Here is a 20,741-nt window from a genome sequence, read left to right as displayed (position 1 = left end):
AGCAGTTGGCGCGGCTGTTGAGCCTGTTGCTTCTTCCGGTTGGTCTCGGCCAAGATTGAGGCCTCGTCTTGCGCGATATGTATGTGTGCGCCAGTGCTTTCAGCCATGGTAGAAAATGATCGCTCTGATAGGTTATGTTGCGTAGTGGTGAATACTGGGCGAGAAGCGATACAAAGACAGTTGGCTATTGATTGGGTATAGTAAGTGATCCCATAGATAAATACTGGCTATCTGGTAGGTCGTTGGACCTCGGAAAATGAAGGCTTCGGGGTACCATTATGTAGGGACGAAATGACAGACATCACCTAAGGCCAACTGCCGTGATAAGTAAACGAGAACCTGGAGCCTCATTCTTGAATTGAACTTCCGCGAGTCATTGGAAGAATGACGAACGCTAATGATAGATATGCTGGGCTTTCACCGAATTTTGGGTTACCGAATAGGTGGTGTTGCATTGCGTTGACGCTAATCCTCATCAACGTTGAGGCGCTGTTGTACAAAAGATATCGCCAAGCGGGTTGAAGGGACCGTCGGGGCATTACAGGATGCTTGACACGGCACACAGATCTGACGTACCTTTTGACGGCCCGAGCCTCTGGGTCTCCTCAAGCGCACGCGCATGCACGACGAACCGGGTTGCTTGCCGTGTTGCTTCCTCATCCCCATAACCGAGCGGAGAACACGATCTTGACACCACGGATCTACACGAATGCTGGCTGTTCGTAGCAAATGCATTAGTGGCTTGGAATGGCTTGCAGGTGCGCGTGCTGTGACGCCTCCGTCGCTCTAGCCTCCATCGGCAAATTCCCATTGCTTCGGACGTTATTGCTGCGCGCTATCTTGACCATTTCGCAGCACACGATAGTCTTGAATGTGAGGCTGGTAATTTGGAATCGGGTGCATGATTGAGGGCGATCTGCAATGACGGAGGGCCCGTCCCGTGCTGTAGTACAAAAACGCCTCCTCGCGCCACCGCGGGACGCCAAGCCATTCGCCTGTCAGACATACAGTCTGCTCGGAAGGAAGTATGGTGCTTATCGATAGAATCGAAGTCCCTGCATGATAAACTTACACCATAATTTTGACTCCATGCTCACTCAAAGCGCATCGGTGACTCGATCAAGGAGGCGAATCGGCTTGACATAGATCAACCTCGTAAAAAGGTCAACCCTATCTAGCGCTACTTCCCACTCGTCACCTTCTTTATAGTCACCGCTCAGGACAGCTTGGAGACCGTACTCAGGTATATCGCCAAGGGCGTAACGGCCTGGACGAACGCGACGAGCCCAGAACTTGAAGGAATCGGGAAGGGCAGCCTCTTTGTATTTGAGGGCACGATGAATCGCCTGGGCGACCCAAAATCGCGTTGAGTGACGCTTGGCTAGGGTAATGATCCGTTCCCGAGGTGATAGAGTTACAATAGATTCCTGCATTTGTCGTTGCGAGAATGGAAGAGCTTTGTAGCTGGAAGCCTGGGTGCCATCGAACTTCCTACCGGACTGTGTCTCCCATCGCACAGCGGCTTCAATTTGCCAATGTGCAATCATATCAGAAAATCGACGAAGAGGGCTGGTGACCTTGATATAACCAGGGACTCCTATGATTTTATGTGGCAACGGTGAAGAATGTGCAACAGCCATGCCAAGTGCTTTGAACCACCGCGCAGTGAGATCGAGTCGTACTTTTCCATGCTCTTCGTAGTGAGCTTGGACGAGATTTTGTAGCTCTTTTGGATCCAGATCCCCGCTAGGTGGTTCGATAGTGCCTCTGTACATGACGGGGATATGCCTCTCCGTGCACCAAGCCGCCGCAGCTTGACCTGCAAGCATCATCATTTCTTCAACGATGTTCTTGGGCCCGATGGTGAGCTGCATAAAGCCTTCTGGTATCGAGTTCGTCACCTCGATGATCGGGTCTCCTTGTATATATCGTGCCCTGTCCAGAGAGGGAGCGTTCCAACTTAGACCTCCCTGAGTGGCGCTTTCAAAAACACGGGCGTTGACATTCGAACTACCAAATCGAACGCCACCAGCAGCCTTGCGAGCAGCCCATAGGGCTTGAGCTGCAGTATAAAGATCACGCAGTTCTTCGAGTTGACTTGGAGAAACACTCGGCGGCGGCCGCTCCGATCCACGCGGCACCTCCCCGCCGACAACAATCCTTCGGGTGTTCGTAGTGCTCTGATCACCCATGAGAGTAGCCAACTCGGATGGTGTGATACTGACGATATTTTGAATGAAGCCGTGCTGTATCTTTGTTTCTAGCTTACTGCCGGCTCCGTCGATGCGAGTACTAAAGGTTATAACAGGGCGGCCACGATCAAGACTAAAGTGGCCTTGACTAGCCCAAGTCGGAAGCATCGGGAAAGATCGCTCCGGTGTATAGACAGACTCGGTCATGTGCGCGGCGAGTCCAGACAGGGTGTGGGTCTTGTCGAAGAATGCTGTTGGATTTGCGACGTGTACGTGGATCCAGAACTCGGAGCTCGCGTCTTTGACCCGTTCAATCGATATGCCATCATCGATCTCCTGGGCGCCGACATCGTCAATGCAATACACGGTGGTCGAACCCCAGTCGCGACGTAGGTTCGCCATTGAATCCCGGAAGTCAGGATTCCTTCTTGTCAGCTCCGCTTTAGTGTTGAGTAACTCCAGATTACGAGATAGACGAACAGTGGGCAGCATCAGCTGCTCGTCATAGATCGCTCGATTGTCGTGTGGTGAAATGACGCCAATTTCTTGTAAAAACAATAATCCAGTAGCACGTTTGATGTTGCTTAACGTATCATCGGGAGATCCGGTATCGCCAAAGACGTCCGAACCATAGAAACCTGATGCTGAGATCAAGCTCGCACAAGCAGCATGCAGACCAGCCATACCCGTAAACTGACCGGTCAGTACCCATGCTTGTAGGAAGTTGATGATCTGTTTGTCAGCACTTGTGAACGGCTCCCCCCAAGTGACGTGCAGATTAGAGGACCCATTCTGTGTCGCTGGAGTCTTACTGGGTCCAAGGCCGCCGTAGGTTGGCTCACGTAACTTTCGACTCGCTGAAATGAGCCTGCCGGCCTTTGCCAGGAAATCTATGATATGAGTGGCGCCGTCAGTGCGGCTTCGCTTGGCTTCCGAAGGGCTATTGACGGAAAGAGCAAGGTATTCTCTGTATTCTCGGATCCACTCGTGAACTGTTTCTACGACCTCGACATCGGTTTTGGGTCGTATAGCGAACATGTTTGTCAGACGATGGTTACGACCATCGGAGCGGAAGCGGAATTCGTTGTGGTTCAAGGCCTTTCGTACTGCTAGTAGCGCTGCTGGCGGTGGTACCCAGTCGGGGGAACCCCGCGCGAGCAGGAACTTCGCAATTTGTGTCAGTGTCATCATACGTGTCCTCGTCTTGTCTGCCAGGATATCATAGGCTGTGTCCAAGACTGGAGCATTCTTTCGGTAGATCTTCTCGGCTTCTTCAGTCATATTTTCAAGACTCGCTATCACAGGAGCAGCAAAGTCTCGCGGGACATGAACCTCACCCTTGGGATTAGCCGCGCCGGGATCCGTGGGTAGGAATGGAATGAGCGGCTGGAGAAGTGCTGGGTCGATGCAACCTTGGATGGCAAAGGAAACCCGACTTATGGTCGAATGCGTCCATCTGCCGTTGACGGAGAAGAACTGACTGTCATTGTTCAGCTGCTGCACGAACACAGCAAGCACAGGTTCACGACCCGGTTGTGAAAGTTCCACCACGTCGCCAGGCTTCAAGAAGAGCCCAATCGTAATCACTTCTTCGCCCTCGTCTTCCTCAGCAGCATCCCACTCATTCTCTCTGGCGTCTTCGTCGGCCTTGAACGCGGACGACAGCTTCGACAGGCCATTTTGTATGTCTTCACGTTCGGGATGATTCTCAAACGCCGATAGTACTTCCTCGGTCGGCCCACCAAACTGCTGTTGCCACTGCTCGAGGTATTCGCGGATTGCAACGCCCTCAGGGCGAGGAAGCAGAGACGGTTCCGGAGGTGGTGTGGGAGTGGCGGTATGTGCGGATAGTTGCGAGCGCTGATATATGTCAGTTCGTGAATGGCGTACTGAGCGAATCACTTACACTGCCAGCGACATGAAGCGCCCGCCTTGGTGTTTGCGAAACTTTCAAAGTAGAAAGCCCGCGTGAAAGTTGTATTTGCCGAGATGCATTTCGCTGGCTTAGCAAGCGCCATTGACACCGCAGGCATACATGGCCCGCTGCCTGCTGAAAACGAGGATACATTTTGAGGCGAATGGTGGATGATGTCGTCAATACAAAAAGTGCGGCGGAGGCAAGGCGCGCTCGGGTGGTGGTCTGTGCAGACACGCTAATGGCCGCGCGAACTCACATGTTCCTCCGCACACCTCCGTCCATCTTTCCTACACCTCACGCCCAAGGTATGTACATCGTCTCCTTCCACTCAACCCCCTTTCATGATGTATTCAAAATTATAGCATGTATTATCCGACCGTCGCTTCGGCGTCAGACTGCGGAGCAAATTTTTTCCTGATTGAATTTTCAATGTTCCCACTTAGCACTTGGCCATGTCGCGACACAATCCTAACAAGTCTCGACAGGCATCATGGCACCCGCCAAAGCGCCTGCGGGCCACTTCTCGATCCTGTACTTCGCAGCAGCGTCCACCTTCACTGGCAAGACGAGCGAACATCTTCCTGCACCCGTCCGAGCTCGCGATGTCTTTGCTATGCTGGAGGAGCGGTATCCGGATATTCGTGACAAGGTGCTGAGCAGCTGCGCGATGACGATCAACATGGAGTATGTTGACGTTGGCGAAGATGATGCCGAGGACGCGAACAAGCAGATCGTGGAAGGTGATGAGGTTGCTATTATCCCACCTGTCAGTTCAGGATGAGCGCAACGGGATGGTTTTATGTTATTGATGATCTTATGAAGTCTATCTCTTTAATGAACACATTACAACATTGACGAACCTTGTATTGTATGCGATCACATGTGATATGACAGAAGACTCATGCTAGAGCCTCGACTCAAGTACTGCTATAATTCCCAATAACCCCTCATTCGAGAGGAGAATCTAATCCCTGCTTTCTTCAAAGTTGCTGAAAATACTTGCTCAGGAGTCTACATTACATTCGACTGTTGCAAACTCTTGTCTTTACGATAACGTAAGCCGCAGCGAACCTACATAGCTCTGATATGTGAGGTGATGACAGAAACAAAAGTGAATAGCTAGAGGCCAAGTTTGGCTTGGCGTACGCACTGACACCTGAACGCCGAGGTTTCTGTCAACTTTACCCACAGGCGGAAGTTCGGTCACTATACTACCGACGCCGACAGTCATTGAACTTAAGCCTCGAGATTGACGATTCGCGATGTCCGATCCGTTGCTCGATCCTAGACTTTTTGCGAGCGCGTCTTCGGCGCCATCTTCACGGCCTCAGTACGCGTCTGCACCGCAGCAGCAGCAGAACACCGGCCACCCATACTACCTGCCATCTCCGACCACTCAACACCATCCCCAGCTGTCGCAGCCCGCCCCACTAGGGAACATACTCGATCCCGCCCTTGAGCAGACATCGCCGACCGCACCAGGAACAGAGCACGATGACGACGACCACGACGACCACGACGACGCGCATGAACACGACACACCTGGTTCTGGCAAATCTCCCGCCGACCTCAAGCGCCCGCGAGCATGCGACTCATGTCGAGGACTGAAGGTCCGCTGCGACCAAGAGCGACCTGATGTATCATGCAGACGATGCGCAAAAGCAGGCCGGCCTTGCATCACAACACCGCCGACACGGAAGCGCCAGAAGAAAGCCGACAGTAGAGTCGCTGAGCTCGAACGCAAGATCGATGCATTGACAGCTACACTACACGCGCAGAAGTCGGGAGTACCGGGAGTACCGGAAATGAGGCACCATGGAGGCATACCACAACCCGGTGCCAGCGCCAACGCGATGCCCATGCCGGTTGAGGGGCAATATCGCATGGGAACAGTCGAACACGACTGGGCGCAGCCGCCGACGGCCAGATACCCAGACATACCAGCCGGCTATGGTCCGGCACAGAGCTTGCAGAGAGGGCCTGAGCCAAAGCGTAGGAAGATGGACAATGCGCACGCTGTGAGTCGAGTCAATGGTATGTGAAGTCAAAACTAACATTTCAGACGATTCCCGAGGATATGGATGCTATTCATCGCGATCTAGCAGAGCACCCAGAAATGCGACGAACAAGCAAGAATAAGATCCACGCCGACCATTCACACATCAGTGCTTTGATCGACAACCTCATGACACCGGATATCGCGGAGCGGGTTTTCCTTCGTTACGTGAACGAGATTTGTCCACATTTCCCTGCCGTACCTTTCCCTCCTGGTACGACAGCGCGTGAAGTCCGAGAGAAAAAACCGCTTCTGTTCCTCGCTGTCCTGGCTGGATCTTCACATGGGAGTGCAGAACAACTGGTCTCGCAAGAGGCGCAACGCGAGTTGACCAAGCTCCTCAAAGATCAGCTTGCCGACATCATCTGGCGCAACGGAGAAAAGTCGCTCGAAATCGTTCAGGCATTACACATATCTGTACTTTGGTATCGGCCGCCTCTTCATTTTGAACAGCACAACTTCTACATGATGGTCAATTGCGCTGCCGTAATGGCTCTTGACCTAGGTCTCGGAAGGAAGGCAACTCCAAATGTCATGAGACTCTCGGTTGGTCCGTTCAAGAGGTACCATCCCAACTCTAGCAGTGTCGAAGCCCGTCGGACTTTCCTTGTGTGTTACTATCTCTGCATGAGTATCACAATGGTCCTGCGACGACCAATTCTGCTCCGCTGGACTAATTACATGGCGGAGAGTGTTCGCATACTGGAGACCTCGCCAGAGGCATTGCCTTCAGACAGACTGCTTTGCCAGCAGGTCAAGATGGCGCACATTGGAGAAAAGATCTCAGTGGAGTTCTGCATGGATGACCCTTCAGTCGAGGTCACCATTTCCGATCCAAAAGTCATCTACGCCCTAAAGATTTTTGAGAACGAGCTCAGCTCACTCAGGGAGGAGAATTCCTCTCTGGGTGAAATTGATCGTAGGTTGTAGCGGTCATGATTCATTGCATCTACTGACGGTCGCAGCAACCCTTCGCTTGGCCGAACACGTTACAAACCTATACCTGCATGAAATTGCACTGCACCAAAATCAGGGCTCGGCCGATCTACAACCCCCTTTTGTGTCGGATACGTTGTCGCCCTCTCTACCATCTGGAGTCAAAAAAGATGTACCTGCTGGCCCAGCACACATAGGTGCTCTGGGTGATTGTCTCACTGCTACCCACGGTATCCTAGACACGATCCTAAGTATCGAACTTGACATCCTGCTGACTCTGCCTGTCATTTTCTGTAATATGCCCTGATCTCAACGTAATATACGCGCTAATACAATCCAGGTGTACGAGCCATTTACGCTATCGTTTGCCTAATGAAGATGTGGGTATCAGTCACTAGCTCCGGCGAAGTGGGTAGTATCATCTGCCAGGAAGATCTTAAGATCGAGGCCTATACCGAACAACTAGTCTCCATGTTCAATGCCATTGTCTCCCGCGATGCTCAATCGCCCCATGGAAAGTTCTACTTCGTTGCAAAGCGCCTTCAAGAGCGGTTCGCTCACATCAAAGAGGGTGCTGCTGGCGAGCAACAAACGGATCCCGAATACGACTCCACCCGAAACAACAGTCAAACTTCCCGACCCTCCACGCGCCAATCACCTGCAAACCAAACCCCGCTTCACCTTCTCTCGGAAGTCGCAATGGGTAGCAGCAACAATGTCGCTTCTCAGCAACAGCAGCAGCAGCAGACGCAAGCGCAGGCACAGGCGCAATCTCGTTCTCAGCAACAAGCTCAGGCCGCTTTACAGGCCCACGCGCAGCATTCTCAGCAAGCCATGCCAAACTGGTATCCTAACATGAACGCACAGCCTACTCCAGATATGATGGGTCTTGGCGCACAACAACCATTCGATATAAACTTCGATTTCACCCAATTCGATCTAGGCACAGGCTCGGACGCAGATCTGTCAGCACTGTTCATCCCGGACTCAATGGCAATGTGGGGTTACCCTGCCGATCCCAACATGCAGGGTGGTTACAATGGATACTGAGGTGCGCTGCAGTCTACATACGCGTAAAAAATATACATTTGCAACTTTGGGGTGTAATGTAGACTTCTGGGTCATTGTATTGTATCGTATGTAAAATCACTATACAGGTAGAAGTACAAAAGCGTGTAACACTACAAGACATGCTATACTGGGCGCAAACGATTTACTCAAGCATGAATCCATTGTTCTCAGCCCCCAATACCGCCCTTACAGTACAGCCTGCCGCGCCATGTATCATGTATCATCACTCCAACTTCAAGCCGTTCTTTCTCAAAAACGCCTCCACTCCCGTCAACTCCCCCTTGACCTGCTCCTTCGCCCACTGAACCGCCTCTTTCTGCCCCTTGCCATAATACCCATACTCCCTGTTCAACACGAACATCTCATACAACTGCTCCCGGAACCCCTCCGGGAAAAATCCCTTGACTACCTCATCTGGAAGCTGAACATGCTTGACTGTCTTCCCTGTCACCTTACTCATGAGCTCGGCGACCTCGTCCGGCGTATACAACGCCTCTGCTGCAGCAAAGAATTTGCCTGCGTACTTGTCTGGTTCAGCAAGGATAGCCCCAACCCATTTCCCCGTTTCGGTGATGTCGATGTACGGTACAGGAGTGTCGCCCGGCAAGACATCCCCCAATACGAACGTACCATCATTCGCAGGAGAAGGACGGGGCTTCATCATGCCCTCGAAATTCTGCATAAAAGACGCTGGAGCAAAGAACGCGCTTTGCACAGGCAAACCGCGGATATACTCTTCGATCTCAGCCTTGTCGTCAAAATGCTCTACGTTCTTCAACTTCCCGTTGCTAATCTTGAAGGGGTGCGACATTGAGCTGAAGATGATGTATTTGACACCTTGCTTGATGGCTTCGCTGCATACGGCGCGTGCTTGGCGTGTTTCGACTTCGCGCGTGAAGCCCGTGTATTGCGTTGTTGTTATGAGAAAGACGTGTGTACAGCCTGCTAGGGCGGATGGGAGTGTCGTGGGGTCGTCCATGTCGGCTGCGGATAGCTCTGCGCCGAGAGACTGTAGCTCTTGCATCTTGGGGGAGGTGGCAGAGCGCGAAAGGGCGCGGACACTGTACAAGGCTGATAGGGAGGGGTCGGTGAGGACGGTGCGGGCGACAGAGTTGCCTTGGTTGCCTGTGGCACCGAAGACGGCGATTTTAGACTTCGACATCTTGGGGCTTTGGTGTTTGGTGAGGATGTGAATGATGTCTTGATAGTGATAGTATGTTGGTAAATACGAAAGTTGATGACCACCTACCTTATATACCTCTTTGCTACTCTGATCTATCAGTCATCTTAGTCGGGCCGCGTCTTGAAATAAGCCACGCATATGCGGCCATCATAGAGATTCCGGGTGTAGTCATCGGACTTTACGCTTTAAAACCATCTGAAGTTTTTCGACATTGCGAATCTTCAATACAGAAAAGGCCCGTTTTGTAGTACGACTGAGCCGGTGTATCGAGCCAATAGTACCGCATGTTTACAATGTCCTGGATGTAAGGCATCCGACGCGAGTGTTGTTGATGCTGGTGTCATGAAGACGGTGATCGGAGATGCTAAGTTCTCCGATCCGGCTCCGAGCTAGCGCATTTCGAGCTCTTCTTAACTCCACTAAACACCATGCCCAGACTCCCAGCTTCGTCTTTCCACATCGCGCAGTTCGTCCTGAGCACTAGCGGACAAACTTCGTGCCTATGACGCCAAGTTATCCTTCACTCTAGCCCGCCCGCAGGTTCCGACGATGACCTGGCCGTGAAAACGTCCAACCGCCCGTCCTTCATTACGTCATGCGTCTTTGTTCAAAGCTGGCCATATTAAGTGAAGGACACACTTTCCTTCATTACCTAGGTATGGTACGAGTTGTAACGGCGAAGATGAACTCAGCCACCAATATGATGAAACGGATCGACTCAATGAGTCCGGGCAAATCCTCCTGGGCCAACGACTGCTCACTAAGGCAACAGCAATAGATATGCATATCCCCAATTACTCAACATTTCCATTGACGCGTCGGCAAAAAGCAAAATTCCATCCAGATCCTCCAGTTGTGTCGAAGTCTGGCTCTCGTCTGACACATCATGCCGGCCTGACCAACATGACTGGATTCGTACCTCGTGCATAAGACAGGGCAACCTCTCCAACTTCACGAAATGGATGTCGGCGATCAAATCCTACAGATCAGATTCCATCAAGATATAATAGTCTCCGCCCAGTGTTCTCATGCAGTCCATCTCGATTTGTAAAAGGGGGTTGTGAAGGGATTACTCAGACAGGCATGGCCTCTAACACCTCAAGTCCTTCCTAGGTTGGACATTACGACTCAACCTACGCGAACACCCCGAAACCTTGCAGACCACCAACAATCCAATAAAACCTCGTCGCCCCGTTGTTCGGTTGCCATCAAATGGGGTTGTACCCGCTGGTTCCCCTCGGGTTTAGCGACCGCTGCAGGCAGGATACTGGGAGGTAATCCCTTTGCATCGGCATCGTGGTTCATCACACTACACTAACTCGAACTGGACTATCCCTTGGATGCTCGATATCATTCATAAACAATGGCTATTCACCAAGTTAATAATGGTCGGCGTGTTTCTGTTGGCCGCTTGCGCGATTGTCACGACTCGATTGCGACACCGGAACGAAATCCACAATTCTACATTCACCTTGTTCCTTCTCCCGACTATTTGAGTTCAGCGCATACTTCAAAGTCTCGCATTTCTTCCACGCTCACTGCGACTTCTCAACTAATTCTAGATCACCCCGACCGACTCCATTGAAGTTCCTGGTTGCGAGACTCGCCTCAAGCAATCACATCATGAGTCGCCAGATTGTCGTTGCATCATGCTCGCTTGCTCAGTGGGCTCTAGATTGGGAGGGAAATTCTACCCGTATCAAGCAGAGCATCCGCGAAGCGAAAGCCAAGGGTGCTACATTGCGCGCTGGACCAGAACTGGAAGTAAGTCATCGGTTTATTTATTTCATCTTGAAGGCGCTTTTCCACGCCTGAAACACTTCTATGGTCATCCATACCTCGAAATTCTGCTATCCATCGGAAATTGGTGTTTCACAAGGCTACCTACATAATGGGCGTTGAGCACATTTGCTCTACCATCATTCCCGCTAACGAAACTAGATTTGTGGGTACGGCTGTCATGACCACTTCTACGAGGAAGAACTATACGCCAATTGCTGGGAAGCACTCATTAGCATCCTCACGGATGAGTGTTGTGACAACATGCTTGTAGACATCGGTATGCCAATCAAGCATCATAATCTCCGGTACATCTGGTAAGTACACTAACTCACTGCTTCGATAATGTACTTACAGCCCATCAGTAGAGTTATGGCATACAACGGTAGAATTGTCTCAATACGTCCGAAAACCACTTTGAGGATTGACGGCAACTATAATGAGTCAAGGTGGTTTACCGCTTGGGATCCCACTATTCCACCCGAAGCATTTCCCTTACCAGACTTCATTGCGGACATGCAGGGCACCAGCATGGTTCCTTTCGGCAGTGCTCTGCTCTCCACCTCAGGCGCGTGTGTTGGCGCCATTACATCCGACGAGTTGATTGGGCTCGAAGATTTGCTTCCGACAGCCTTGAGCTCGACAAGCGCTGATATCCTGACGGTCTCTGCAGCCAATCACTTCAGTGTCGGGAACTTCGACTCCTTGGTATCTTCACTGCAGAATGTCAGCAAAGACATTGGTGGAGTCATCCTCTACTCGAATCAGCATGGCTGCGATGGCGATTAAAGCTACTACGACGGTGGCCCGATGATCTTGGTGAACGGAGAAATAGTTTCTCAAGGCCCAAGGTTCTCGGTCCATGATATCGAGGTGGTAACCGCCGTCGTCGATCTGGAAGAGGTTGAATCGTATCGGGCGAAACAAGCAGTCTCGGGGCCCCTCGATGACCTGACCACGCCCCGTGTAGACGTGGCATGCAATTTGTATCGTCTTGAGCTTGCCGCCCTGCGCCCGGATCACCACCACCCTATTGCTCGGGGCCCAAGCTTTCACACATTGGAAGAAGAGATCGCCATGGGACCAGCCTGTTATCTTGGGTACGTTGTGGCCGTACGAACTGGATGTGAGACATACGCTGACTTCGGATCTTAAACTCTGTAGCATTACCTCCGCCGCAGCGAATGCGTCGGCTTTCTAGCGCCACTGAGCGGCGGTATTGACTCGTGCTCGACATCAGTGATGGTGTTAAGTATGTGCTATCTGGTATTCGACGCGCTTCAAGACGGAAACGAGGTCGCATCAGACATTCAGCGTATCACGGGAGCCGATGACTGGCTGCCCAAGACCCCCCAAGAGCTCTGCAATCGCATCCTGCACACAGTGTACATGGGCATGTCAGAATGCTCATCCGAAGAGACACGTTCACGAGCTCAGCGTCTCGCAGAAGGCATGGGCGCCCACCACATCAGCATGTCCATCGACACGGTCTACCGAGCCGAACGAGACCTTCTGCCTCAATACAGAGGCTTCACTCCCGACTTCCGAGGCTCTTCAGCGGAGAACCTAGCACTCCAAAACCTGCAAGCTCGTATTCGCTCAACCAGAGCATACTATCTGGCCCGTACCCTGCCTGTCATCCGCAACCACCCCGGCGGAGGTGGCCTCCTCGTTCTGAGCTCCGTCAACGTCGAGGAGTCCCTCAGAGGCAACTTGACAAAGCACGACTGCAGCTCCGCAGACCTCAGCCCCATCGGAAGTATTTCCAAAATCCAACTCCGATCTTTCATCCGCTGGGCACGTACCGCTTTCACCCTACCCATCTTAGACGAGTTCCTCAACGCCATTCCCCGCGCTGAACTCGAGCCCGCTAGCTTCGGTTCATGCGACGACAAGGAGAACGGCATGACGCACCAAGAGCTTTTCGTCTTCGCCAAGCTGCGCAGTGAAGAGCGACTGGGGCCCTTCGACATGTTCCAGCGTCTGCTGTGTGATTGGCAGGATAGGAAGAGTGCGCGGGAAGTCGGCGATTTGGTGAAGCGGTTCTGGACTTTCTATGGCAACAACAGGCATAAGATGGCTGCTGTAACGCCGGCAGTCCACGCAGCAAGTTACAGTCCTGATAACAGGTTTGATCAAAGACCCATGTTGTATCCGCGGTCTGAACATAGTTGGGCGTTCAAGCGGATTGATGGGGTGGTTGATGAGCTGGAGCGTAGAGTCAAGATGGAAGAAGATGAGGAGATACGCTTTGGGGAAGTAGGTTTTGAAGAGGAACCGCGCGTAAAGGCAAGGCTGTAGACAAGGACGCTAGACGATGAGGGTTGATTAGATGGAGGGTCTTACATTGTACTTAATCATCTTTATACACAGATTTGTTATCCTACTCAACCCACCTCCCCCTCTCAACATCCAATTGTACACCCTCCTCTTTCAGTGCTCCCTCAAGCGCACCATGCCCCTTCCACCCATGCCCAATTCTCCCCGTACTACTCAATCTCCCCAAATCCTTTCCGCTTTTCCTCCTGAAATAGGCTTTCTGGTCTTCCGTCGGCCCTTTCTTCTTCCACTGCCCTGTCTTTTTGTTGAATTGATATCCGTTGTACCAATCCTCGGTCAGGGCATCTGATCCATATTCCTCCAGCAGCAGTTCCTCATACGCATATGGGACTCTTACATTTACGCCCTCGAGGGTGGATTGGCGGAGGGGAAAGATTTGGGTGTTGAGGTAGGCGTGGGTGTCTTTGACGTATAGTAATGTTTCGTCGTCGAAGGCGTCAGGATCGGATTCGTGGGCTGAGGGGTGGGTGCTGGAGTAAGGAGAGTTGGCGATGGAATTCTGTTCCGAGGCGGGTGCGACGTGGAGTGTTGTGATGTCGATGTACAGCCCGTTGTTTACGTCGATCCAGCGTATGTCGATGTGGTTGTATATGTCTGACGTAGATTTGTTGGTGTAGTTTGGGTTTACCTCTAGGAGGTATTTCTTGCCCTGTTTCCTAATGTCTTCTTCCCAAGCGAGGCGCTTCGAGCGCGTCTCTGCATCTTCGTTCTGATGCTCCAAGCCGTGCAGGATTCCTTTCTGCTTGACCTGACCCTCCTCGTTGTCTGATGCAAGTTCAAGCCCGAGTTCTCGAGCGTTGAACTGATGAATTGTCATGTTCCACCATGTACCCAATTCTCGTGCGCCGTCTTCTTCTACGAGGAAATCCAAGTCTTTATCCCACGGCATCAGGCTTCTGCCCCACCACCATCCTAGCAAGCAGCCATGCATTATCCAAGTTTGTACTCCAATTCTCTCCATCGTGTCGGTGTACGCCTTCAGCATAAGCCTGAGATGCCATATACGTTCTTGAAAGGGCACCTCGGAGGATGCGAAACGTCCATCGTAGTGGCTGTTGAATGTGGATTCGTAAAAGTACTTAGTCGGCGCGTGCGCGTAGGTATGCCCGTTGGAAAAGGAGTTGACCAGGGGCGTGAGGCCGCGGAATGAGCGGAAGGGTGTGCTGCGGCGTTCGAGAGGGAGAGAGGTGCCGAGATACAGGAAGTGCGTGAGCAGAACCAAAATTTCTAAAGGGAGTCTCATCGTGACTGGGGCCGTGTCGGTATGAAGCGCATTGTTCTACCGTCTCGTTATCGCGGTTCGGGGTATTCTCGATGCAATGTCGATGACGCTATAGCGGGAAAAGATGCATGTAGCTAAAATGAAGCATAACAGCGCAACACGGAAGGGTCAAACGAGATTATCGACAAGTAGATTGAGAGAGGGTCGCAACGACCCGTTATCGTGTTTCTACATGGCGAGCGCAGGAACGGGATTCAATGATGGGCCAACGCGCAGAGCCAAGGACGATCAAGCACGCGCCAAGACCTCTCACTTGCCCACGCCGCCGGCCTCATCGTTCTAGCCCGCATGGATTTTCTGAGGCTAACCGGCTAGCGTGTCATTCCAAGCTGTCGTGAATGTGGAGCTCGTTCATGCCGATTGCGCGTTCGCAGTCTCGTTGTTGTTAAGGGCAGCTACTCACGTTGCATCCTGTGTCGAGTAGTATTGTCCTTCTTTGAAGCTAAGGGAGTGCAAGTGCGGGCCAGCCACGTGAAAACGAAGTCTGGCAGGCTAGAGTACGCGTCCTCTAGGGCGGGACCGCACGTGCGATGCCGCATCGTAACCACACCCCTCGCTAGATATGGCGTACGAGACAGTGATTGAAACATAGCTTTCCGGCGCTGGCCGTAGAATAGCACAGGATCCTCGTACAAAAACTTGATTGTGTTATCAAGCGCTATTAACCAAGTCGATCATCCCCGCTGTACCACTCAATGATGTGCAGGCACGATCCGACGCGCTATTAGCTGGCGAAAGTGCGCTTCGGTCCGCCAAGAGACTCGGGTCCAGAGGAGACAGACTCCATCGATCTGTTATGGTAACGCTAATGTACGATCTTGAGAGCTGCATAAGGGCATGAAGCTTATAGTCAACTACGTCGTCATCACGGTCGATCAACATGTTCAGGTATCAAGGTATATGCGGGGTAAATGGTGAGTAACTACCCACAAGTGCAGTTCACGAGATGAGGACCATACTATGTGATTATCTGTATTGCATTTCATAGTTCTACAACCACAACAAGTGACCAGCTTTAGGTTGGGTTACACCATAGGAATAAGTACCCAAGCACAAGTTTTCCCGTCATCTACACATATCCACATGCGGCACCTCCAAACGTCCTGGTGAAGCTGGGCAAGGAAGAGACAATCTCGACCTCAGACCAGCCTGCCAACAATTTGATAGGGTTCCATCGCTCAGATCCAAACAAGCCCACTGAAAGAACGGACGCCGTTGAGTACGGCTAATTACACTTTCCACCGCTTTTGTTCGTGTGAAGTAAGTATACATTGAGAAAAATAAGACAATCCGGTGCTCGTGTACGCAATGCCGGAGAGACGAAATGGAAAGACAAGCTAAGAACTGTATGTTCATTCATAAGTAAAAACGCCGTCATACGCCGCCCGATGTTGAAACGCCACAATGGGAGAGTGAGCGCTGAATATGCGAAAGTCAGAAAATGAGGGAAGGAGAATCTATCGACAAGCACGTCTGCGGCGCCGGCAAACAGAGCGACAAACAAGGAAACCCAGAAAGCCAGCAATTAAAGGGGTATATTTGCGAAGCGTGGAAAGTCACTCAGATCCTTTTTCGTATTTGACGGGGTGGAAGAGCGTATTGCGCATGCATAACCGGCCGGTGCCGGCTTCCTCTTCTTGTGGGCCACCCTTGTCATTCTCGCGAGAGCCGAGCCACCTTCGCCACCACTCGGATGAGAAGCCAGCATTGTAGTAAAAGCTGTTGCCGAGCTGGTTGTGCTCACCCCAGCCGAAAACGCTGTCAGTCGGCTTAGGGGGCTTGTTGAAGGTGCCATCGAGGGCTTCGAGTGGCCAGTTGTGATCAAAGTACACGGGGTGTGCAGCATACACGGCCTTCAGACCGTGGTGGAAAGCGACTGTTGGAGGCCACATTTCAGGGAACATGTGGTGCTTCATGAGGTATGTCTCACGATGCATAAGATCCAATAGGCGTTTGGACAGACGCGAAACAGTAATGATAGCGCATCTCCGCGGGGGTTCCGGGAGCTCGAGATCGTAGCCTGTAACGTCGTCACGGAAAACCCAGTTGGTCTTGGCCGGATCGAAGATTGGGTTGAATGTGATGATGTCGGCATCCTCGCCAACACCCCACTCATAGTTGTCTTGCGAGTACGAGTGTGGGGGCTCGGTCTCGGGAGGGCTGGGAAGCATGCCAGTGTTTTCGAATTTGGGTGGGCCCCAGACAGGCTTCTCGTCGCTGTTGTAGAGCTCCTCCTCAACCATCTCGGTGAAGTTCTTCCAGGATCCGTGGAGCTCAGGAATGTAGTAGCGAGACGATCGCTCCCACAGACCTTTGCGAGGCTGCTTCTTGGCCCACTCGCCAATCTTGTTGTGGAACTCGTAGTAGTGGCCGCTGAGACGGAGATCCATCTCCCAGTTCCAGTAGAAGTCGTACTCTGGGCGAGCTTGCGCGAACCATTGCATTGCGAAGTGGGCGCTGCGGTAGACAGAGTGGACGGGGGCCTTGGCGTGGTTGTAGACGTTGTTGGGGAACGGCTCTGGGTAGTACATGCGCATCTGCTGCTCGGACCAGAGGGTCGCCATGCCCCAGAACTCTTTGGGGAGGTTGTCTTCGATGACCTTTTGGTAGATCTCTTCCGAGGACCAGATAGGGAGGCTATCGTCCTTGACATGGAGGAGGAAGTGCACATCGTACTCGCCTCCGGACTTCAGCGCGAGCTCGTTGATCATGGCGCGCAGAGTGAGGATCTGGTAGTCACTGTACTTGTAGCCGGTCCAGGTACGGAGAACGTAGGCGTGGCGTGGCACCTTCTTCTTGGCGGGTGCAGTCTCTTCGGTGGTGTTCTTCTTGAAGCGGTGGGCGTTCTTCTCGCGGCATCGCTTCATGGCGGACGCCCAGTTGACCTTGCGGTAGTCAACCTTCTTCTCGTAGCTCCAGAGCTTGTCGGCACCGCCCTTTTCAGACTTGCCGTCCATGTCGAGGCCGCCCTCATCGCGGGAGTAGGAGTAGCCATAGGGGCCGAGACGACCGAAGCGCTCGAAACACTTCTTGTCGTCAAAGCCAATCTCCTCGTATGAACCAAAGAAGGGCGCAGTCATGTTCTGGGGGATGCCGGGGTAAGCGTAGATGTCGGGGAGGTCAATCTTCTCTTCCTCGTCGAGGTAGCAGGTCTTGACCTCGTCGTGCTCCTTCAGGTACTCGGGCGAGTCAAACTTGTATGGGTCGAATGGCTGTAGCTCCAGCGGCGGCTCCTTGTCCTCCTTGGACATGTGCGGCCACTTGGGCTTGATGTTGTCTTCTGGGTTAGGGCTTTGCGAGTACTTGACAAAGTCCTGCTCTGACACCCAGTCGCCGTAGGGAACAAGCGTGCGAACGCCGTTGAAGAAGCCATTTAACCTGACCAGTTAGCGTGCGAAAGGGTAGGGTATGACTGGATGCTTACCGAGGATAGTGTTCCCAGTGGTACTGTTTCCGCTCATCGCCTGTCCGTTGCTGTGCGTTCCACCTGTGTCTCCTGTAGATACCCGTGCCGAGCATCGAGGCCAGCAGCACTATCGTCACGGCGAGAGTGATGAGACGCGCGAACGAGAGTCGTGGGCGCTGGAGGCGGTTGGCCCAGGCGGGCTGGCGGTACTTGTTGCCCCATGACTTGCTGCTGAAGAGCGGCAGCGGCGACGAGGCCTGGCTGTCCTGGCCGGGCACCTTTTCGTAGTTGAAGCGCGTTCGGATGAACAGCTTGCCGGGATTGAATCGCGAAGCCATTGTCGAGATTGTGTGTGCGGATGTGCTGAGCAGCGTGTGGGTTGCCTATCGCATCTGCGGCGAGGCTGCGCAAAGGAGGTCGCTCGGCAAGTCGGGATGCAGGTGCGTGGTGTCAACTCGGCCGCGCGAGTGAGGTCGAGAGCAAATGCGAGGCACGACACTTGGGACAACAGCGGAGAGTGAAACGAGTGACTGTCCTGGAGACGGAGGCAGGATTCTGGCGATGGCTTGGGCGTTGGGGAGAGAGCGCGGGCTGAGCAGGAGCGACCGACCCTTTTTCCCTCGTTGCTCGCCCCAGACAGCCTAGCGCTGCCTCGCACCTGCCGTCTACTGTAGCGCTAACTTACAAGGGTCAACCACCGACTTCTGGAGCAACACGGCGGGACTGTATAGGCTAGCCCACGCACCGGTGCCACTCCAAGACGTGCAGAACTCTCCAGATACTGCCCATCACAGCCGATCCGCCCCCTCCGCGTCTTCGCTGCGCTCCCAGCAGCGACGGCGTGAAGCCTCTGCGTTATCGTCGAGCGCAGCCCGCCACCAAATCAAATGGCGCCCAGCTATCAATTCACTCTATCGGGCCCTGCATGAGCCATGGCAAAGCGCACTATGCAACGGCCTGCCCTCCCGCCTCAACAACGTCGAGCGGAGCTTCTATTTTTTCTTGACGTCTTGCAACTCTTGACGTACTTGGCTGGGTCCTGCAATGGGTCCTCAATAATGCGACTCTGCACTTCCCCTGCCGCGACACACGCAGCTGAGCGAATGATGCCATCGCGACATGCTCAAATTCGCCGTTCCCTGACCCCTGGGCGTTCGCAGCGACAAGGTGGCGTTGTGTGTGATTGGCTTGGCCAGCGCCCCTAGGCTTGCATCCGACACCAGCATACGCGTCCTCTTCGAACGGCGCGGGCGGAACAGTCTAGGCTAAAAATACCTCCCCATCGAGCCACCGCGAAGTGGGCTCAGCTCAGCTCAGCGAGGCGATGAGCGCAGGCAGGACGCCTGGACAGTTAGCTGCTGATATAACATTGTTGCATTGCCTCCTCATATGCTGAAGCTGTCAATTTGCATGTCACCTGTCCATCGCCTGCAGTCAGTGGTGTTGAGCCATCTCGGCCCCTCTGACAGGCCCCACAGTTCCAATACTCTCTGCTGCTGCAGAACAAGGGCACAACTCCGCCGGAGCACATGGTATCCCACCCGATGACGTTGAACCGCGTGGATCCCGTCTGAGATGTAACCCTCACCATGCGCACATCATCAGCACGCCGACCGGTCCTCGTTTCCAGGAGCAACAGCGTGGGCGCGTAAGCACCATGCCGAACTGTATTTTCGAGACACCAACTCCAAAACCTGGGGAGTATAGCTTGAGACCACAGCTCGTCGACGATTCCCGGTAACCGCGGCGAATAATACCGCCTATAGTACAGACATCGCGATGCAGTTTCGATAACATTCGATAACATGTGCGCACGTCCGCGATACCAACCACAACGCTACCGTCTGCACTTGGTCTCGGGATCAGCTAGCCCGCTTTTCCAACACTTCCCCAAAGCGATTCTGGAACCGAGCGGAGGCCAACGCTCTACGGCATCTAGCTCTTGGTGTTTTGTTTGACCGTCGAGAGCGATCGTATGTTGATCGCGTATCAGGCGCGGTAGTCGACTGGTAAGAGTGGCAGCTTCCAGGTGTGTGGGCACAACACGCTAGTTGGCAGAACGGCTGCAGATCTTGCTTGCGTGTTTGAGGTGCAAGTGCAACTTGGAACTTGCGTGGCCCTTTACGCGTGCGCCTTTTCTGCAGGATCGAGCTTTGATCATGAGAACTAGTGGGGACTGTAGTGAGTTACAGCGTTGTGCTAGCAGAGCGCAGCGCCTCTCGGCTTGCGAGAAGGCGCATAGGACTATTGTATGCACCGATAGCGGATAAGCATGACCAAGAAATCTCGTAGGCTTCTGTCCAGGCGACACGAGTGGAGCGCGGTTGATGTAAATAGAGTGCGTAGTGGCAGAATGAGTAGAGGCTCGAGCAGTTCGACTTAGCACCTGCATCGATGTGCGCTGTCTTGAAGGACAGTCGAAGAAGCAAGTTGCTGTGTCTCGTGGGCATATTGAAGGCGCGAGCCGCAAAAGACAAACATGTCATCGTCGATTTTGTTAGTGTACCTCAATGTTGGGAATCTCTTTAAAATCGTTAGCCTGTCTGTGTTGTCTCATCGACCTCGCTCCATTTCACTT

General features: G+C 52.9%; 7 protein-coding genes across 7 annotated transcripts; 3 read left to right on the top strand and 4 right to left on the bottom strand.

The window, feature by feature from the left end:
* Positions 1 to 1,097: 1,097 nt before the first annotated feature.
* J4E86_000666 (uncharacterized protein) lies at positions 1,098 to 4,260 on the bottom strand (the record flags this gene model as incomplete). The annotated part of the gene is made up of 2 exons (XM_051441239.1): positions 1,098 to 4,052; positions 4,228 to 4,260. 2 exons carry the CDS (start codon positions 4,258 to 4,260, stop codon positions 1,098 to 1,100), a joined length of 2,988 nt encoding a protein of 995 aa, XP_051307410.1.
* An 88-nt stretch (positions 4,261 to 4,348) lies between these two features.
* On the top strand, positions 4,349 to 8,152 carry J4E86_000665 (uncharacterized protein; the record flags this gene model as incomplete). Its single annotated transcript, XM_051441238.1, has 5 exons — positions 4,349 to 4,415; positions 4,596 to 4,876; positions 5,523 to 6,128; positions 6,173 to 7,085; positions 7,443 to 8,152. 5 exons carry the CDS (start codon positions 4,349 to 4,351, stop codon positions 8,150 to 8,152), a joined length of 2,577 nt encoding a protein of 858 aa, XP_051307409.1.
* A 244-nt stretch (positions 8,153 to 8,396) lies between these two features.
* On the bottom strand, positions 8,397 to 9,335 carry J4E86_000664 (uncharacterized protein; the record flags this gene model as incomplete). The annotated part of the gene is made up of 1 exon (XM_051441237.1): positions 8,397 to 9,335. One exon carries the CDS (start codon positions 9,333 to 9,335, stop codon positions 8,397 to 8,399), a length of 939 nt encoding a protein of 312 aa, XP_051307408.1.
* A 1,644-nt stretch (positions 9,336 to 10,979) lies between these two features.
* On the top strand, positions 10,980 to 11,924 carry J4E86_000663 (uncharacterized protein; the record flags this gene model as incomplete). Its single annotated transcript, XM_051441236.1, has 2 exons — positions 10,980 to 11,120; positions 11,493 to 11,924. 2 exons carry the CDS (start codon positions 10,980 to 10,982, stop codon positions 11,922 to 11,924), a joined length of 573 nt encoding a protein of 190 aa, XP_051307407.1.
* A 453-nt stretch (positions 11,925 to 12,377) lies between these two features.
* Positions 12,378 to 13,436, top strand: J4E86_000662 (uncharacterized protein; the record flags this gene model as incomplete). The annotated part of the gene is made up of 1 exon (XM_051441235.1): positions 12,378 to 13,436. The coding sequence occupies one exon, from the start codon at positions 12,378 to 12,380 to the stop codon at positions 13,434 to 13,436; it is 1,059 nt and encodes a 352-aa protein (XP_051307406.1).
* An 82-nt stretch (positions 13,437 to 13,518) lies between these two features.
* On the bottom strand, positions 13,519 to 14,718 carry J4E86_000661 (uncharacterized protein; the record flags this gene model as incomplete). Its single annotated transcript, XM_051441234.1, has 1 exon — positions 13,519 to 14,718. The coding sequence occupies one exon, from the start codon at positions 14,716 to 14,718 to the stop codon at positions 13,519 to 13,521; it is 1,200 nt and encodes a 399-aa protein (XP_051307405.1).
* A 1,595-nt stretch (positions 14,719 to 16,313) lies between these two features.
* Positions 16,314 to 18,501, bottom strand: J4E86_000660 (uncharacterized protein; the record flags this gene model as incomplete). Its single annotated transcript, XM_051441233.1, has 2 exons — positions 16,314 to 18,135; positions 18,182 to 18,501. The coding sequence occupies 2 exons, from the start codon at positions 18,499 to 18,501 to the stop codon at positions 16,314 to 16,316; spliced, it is 2,142 nt and encodes a 713-aa protein (XP_051307404.1).
* Positions 18,502 to 20,741: the final 2,240 nt, after the last annotated feature.

The sequence above is a fragment of the Alternaria arbusti genome, assembly GCF_024043155.1.
Source record: "Alternaria arbusti strain BMP 1465 chromosome Unknown scaffold_1, whole genome shotgun sequence".
In the NCBI taxonomy this organism is placed as follows: Eukaryota; Fungi; Ascomycota; class Dothideomycetes; order Pleosporales; family Pleosporaceae; genus Alternaria; species Alternaria arbusti.
This window is presented reverse-complemented; position numbering and strand designations above follow the sequence as displayed.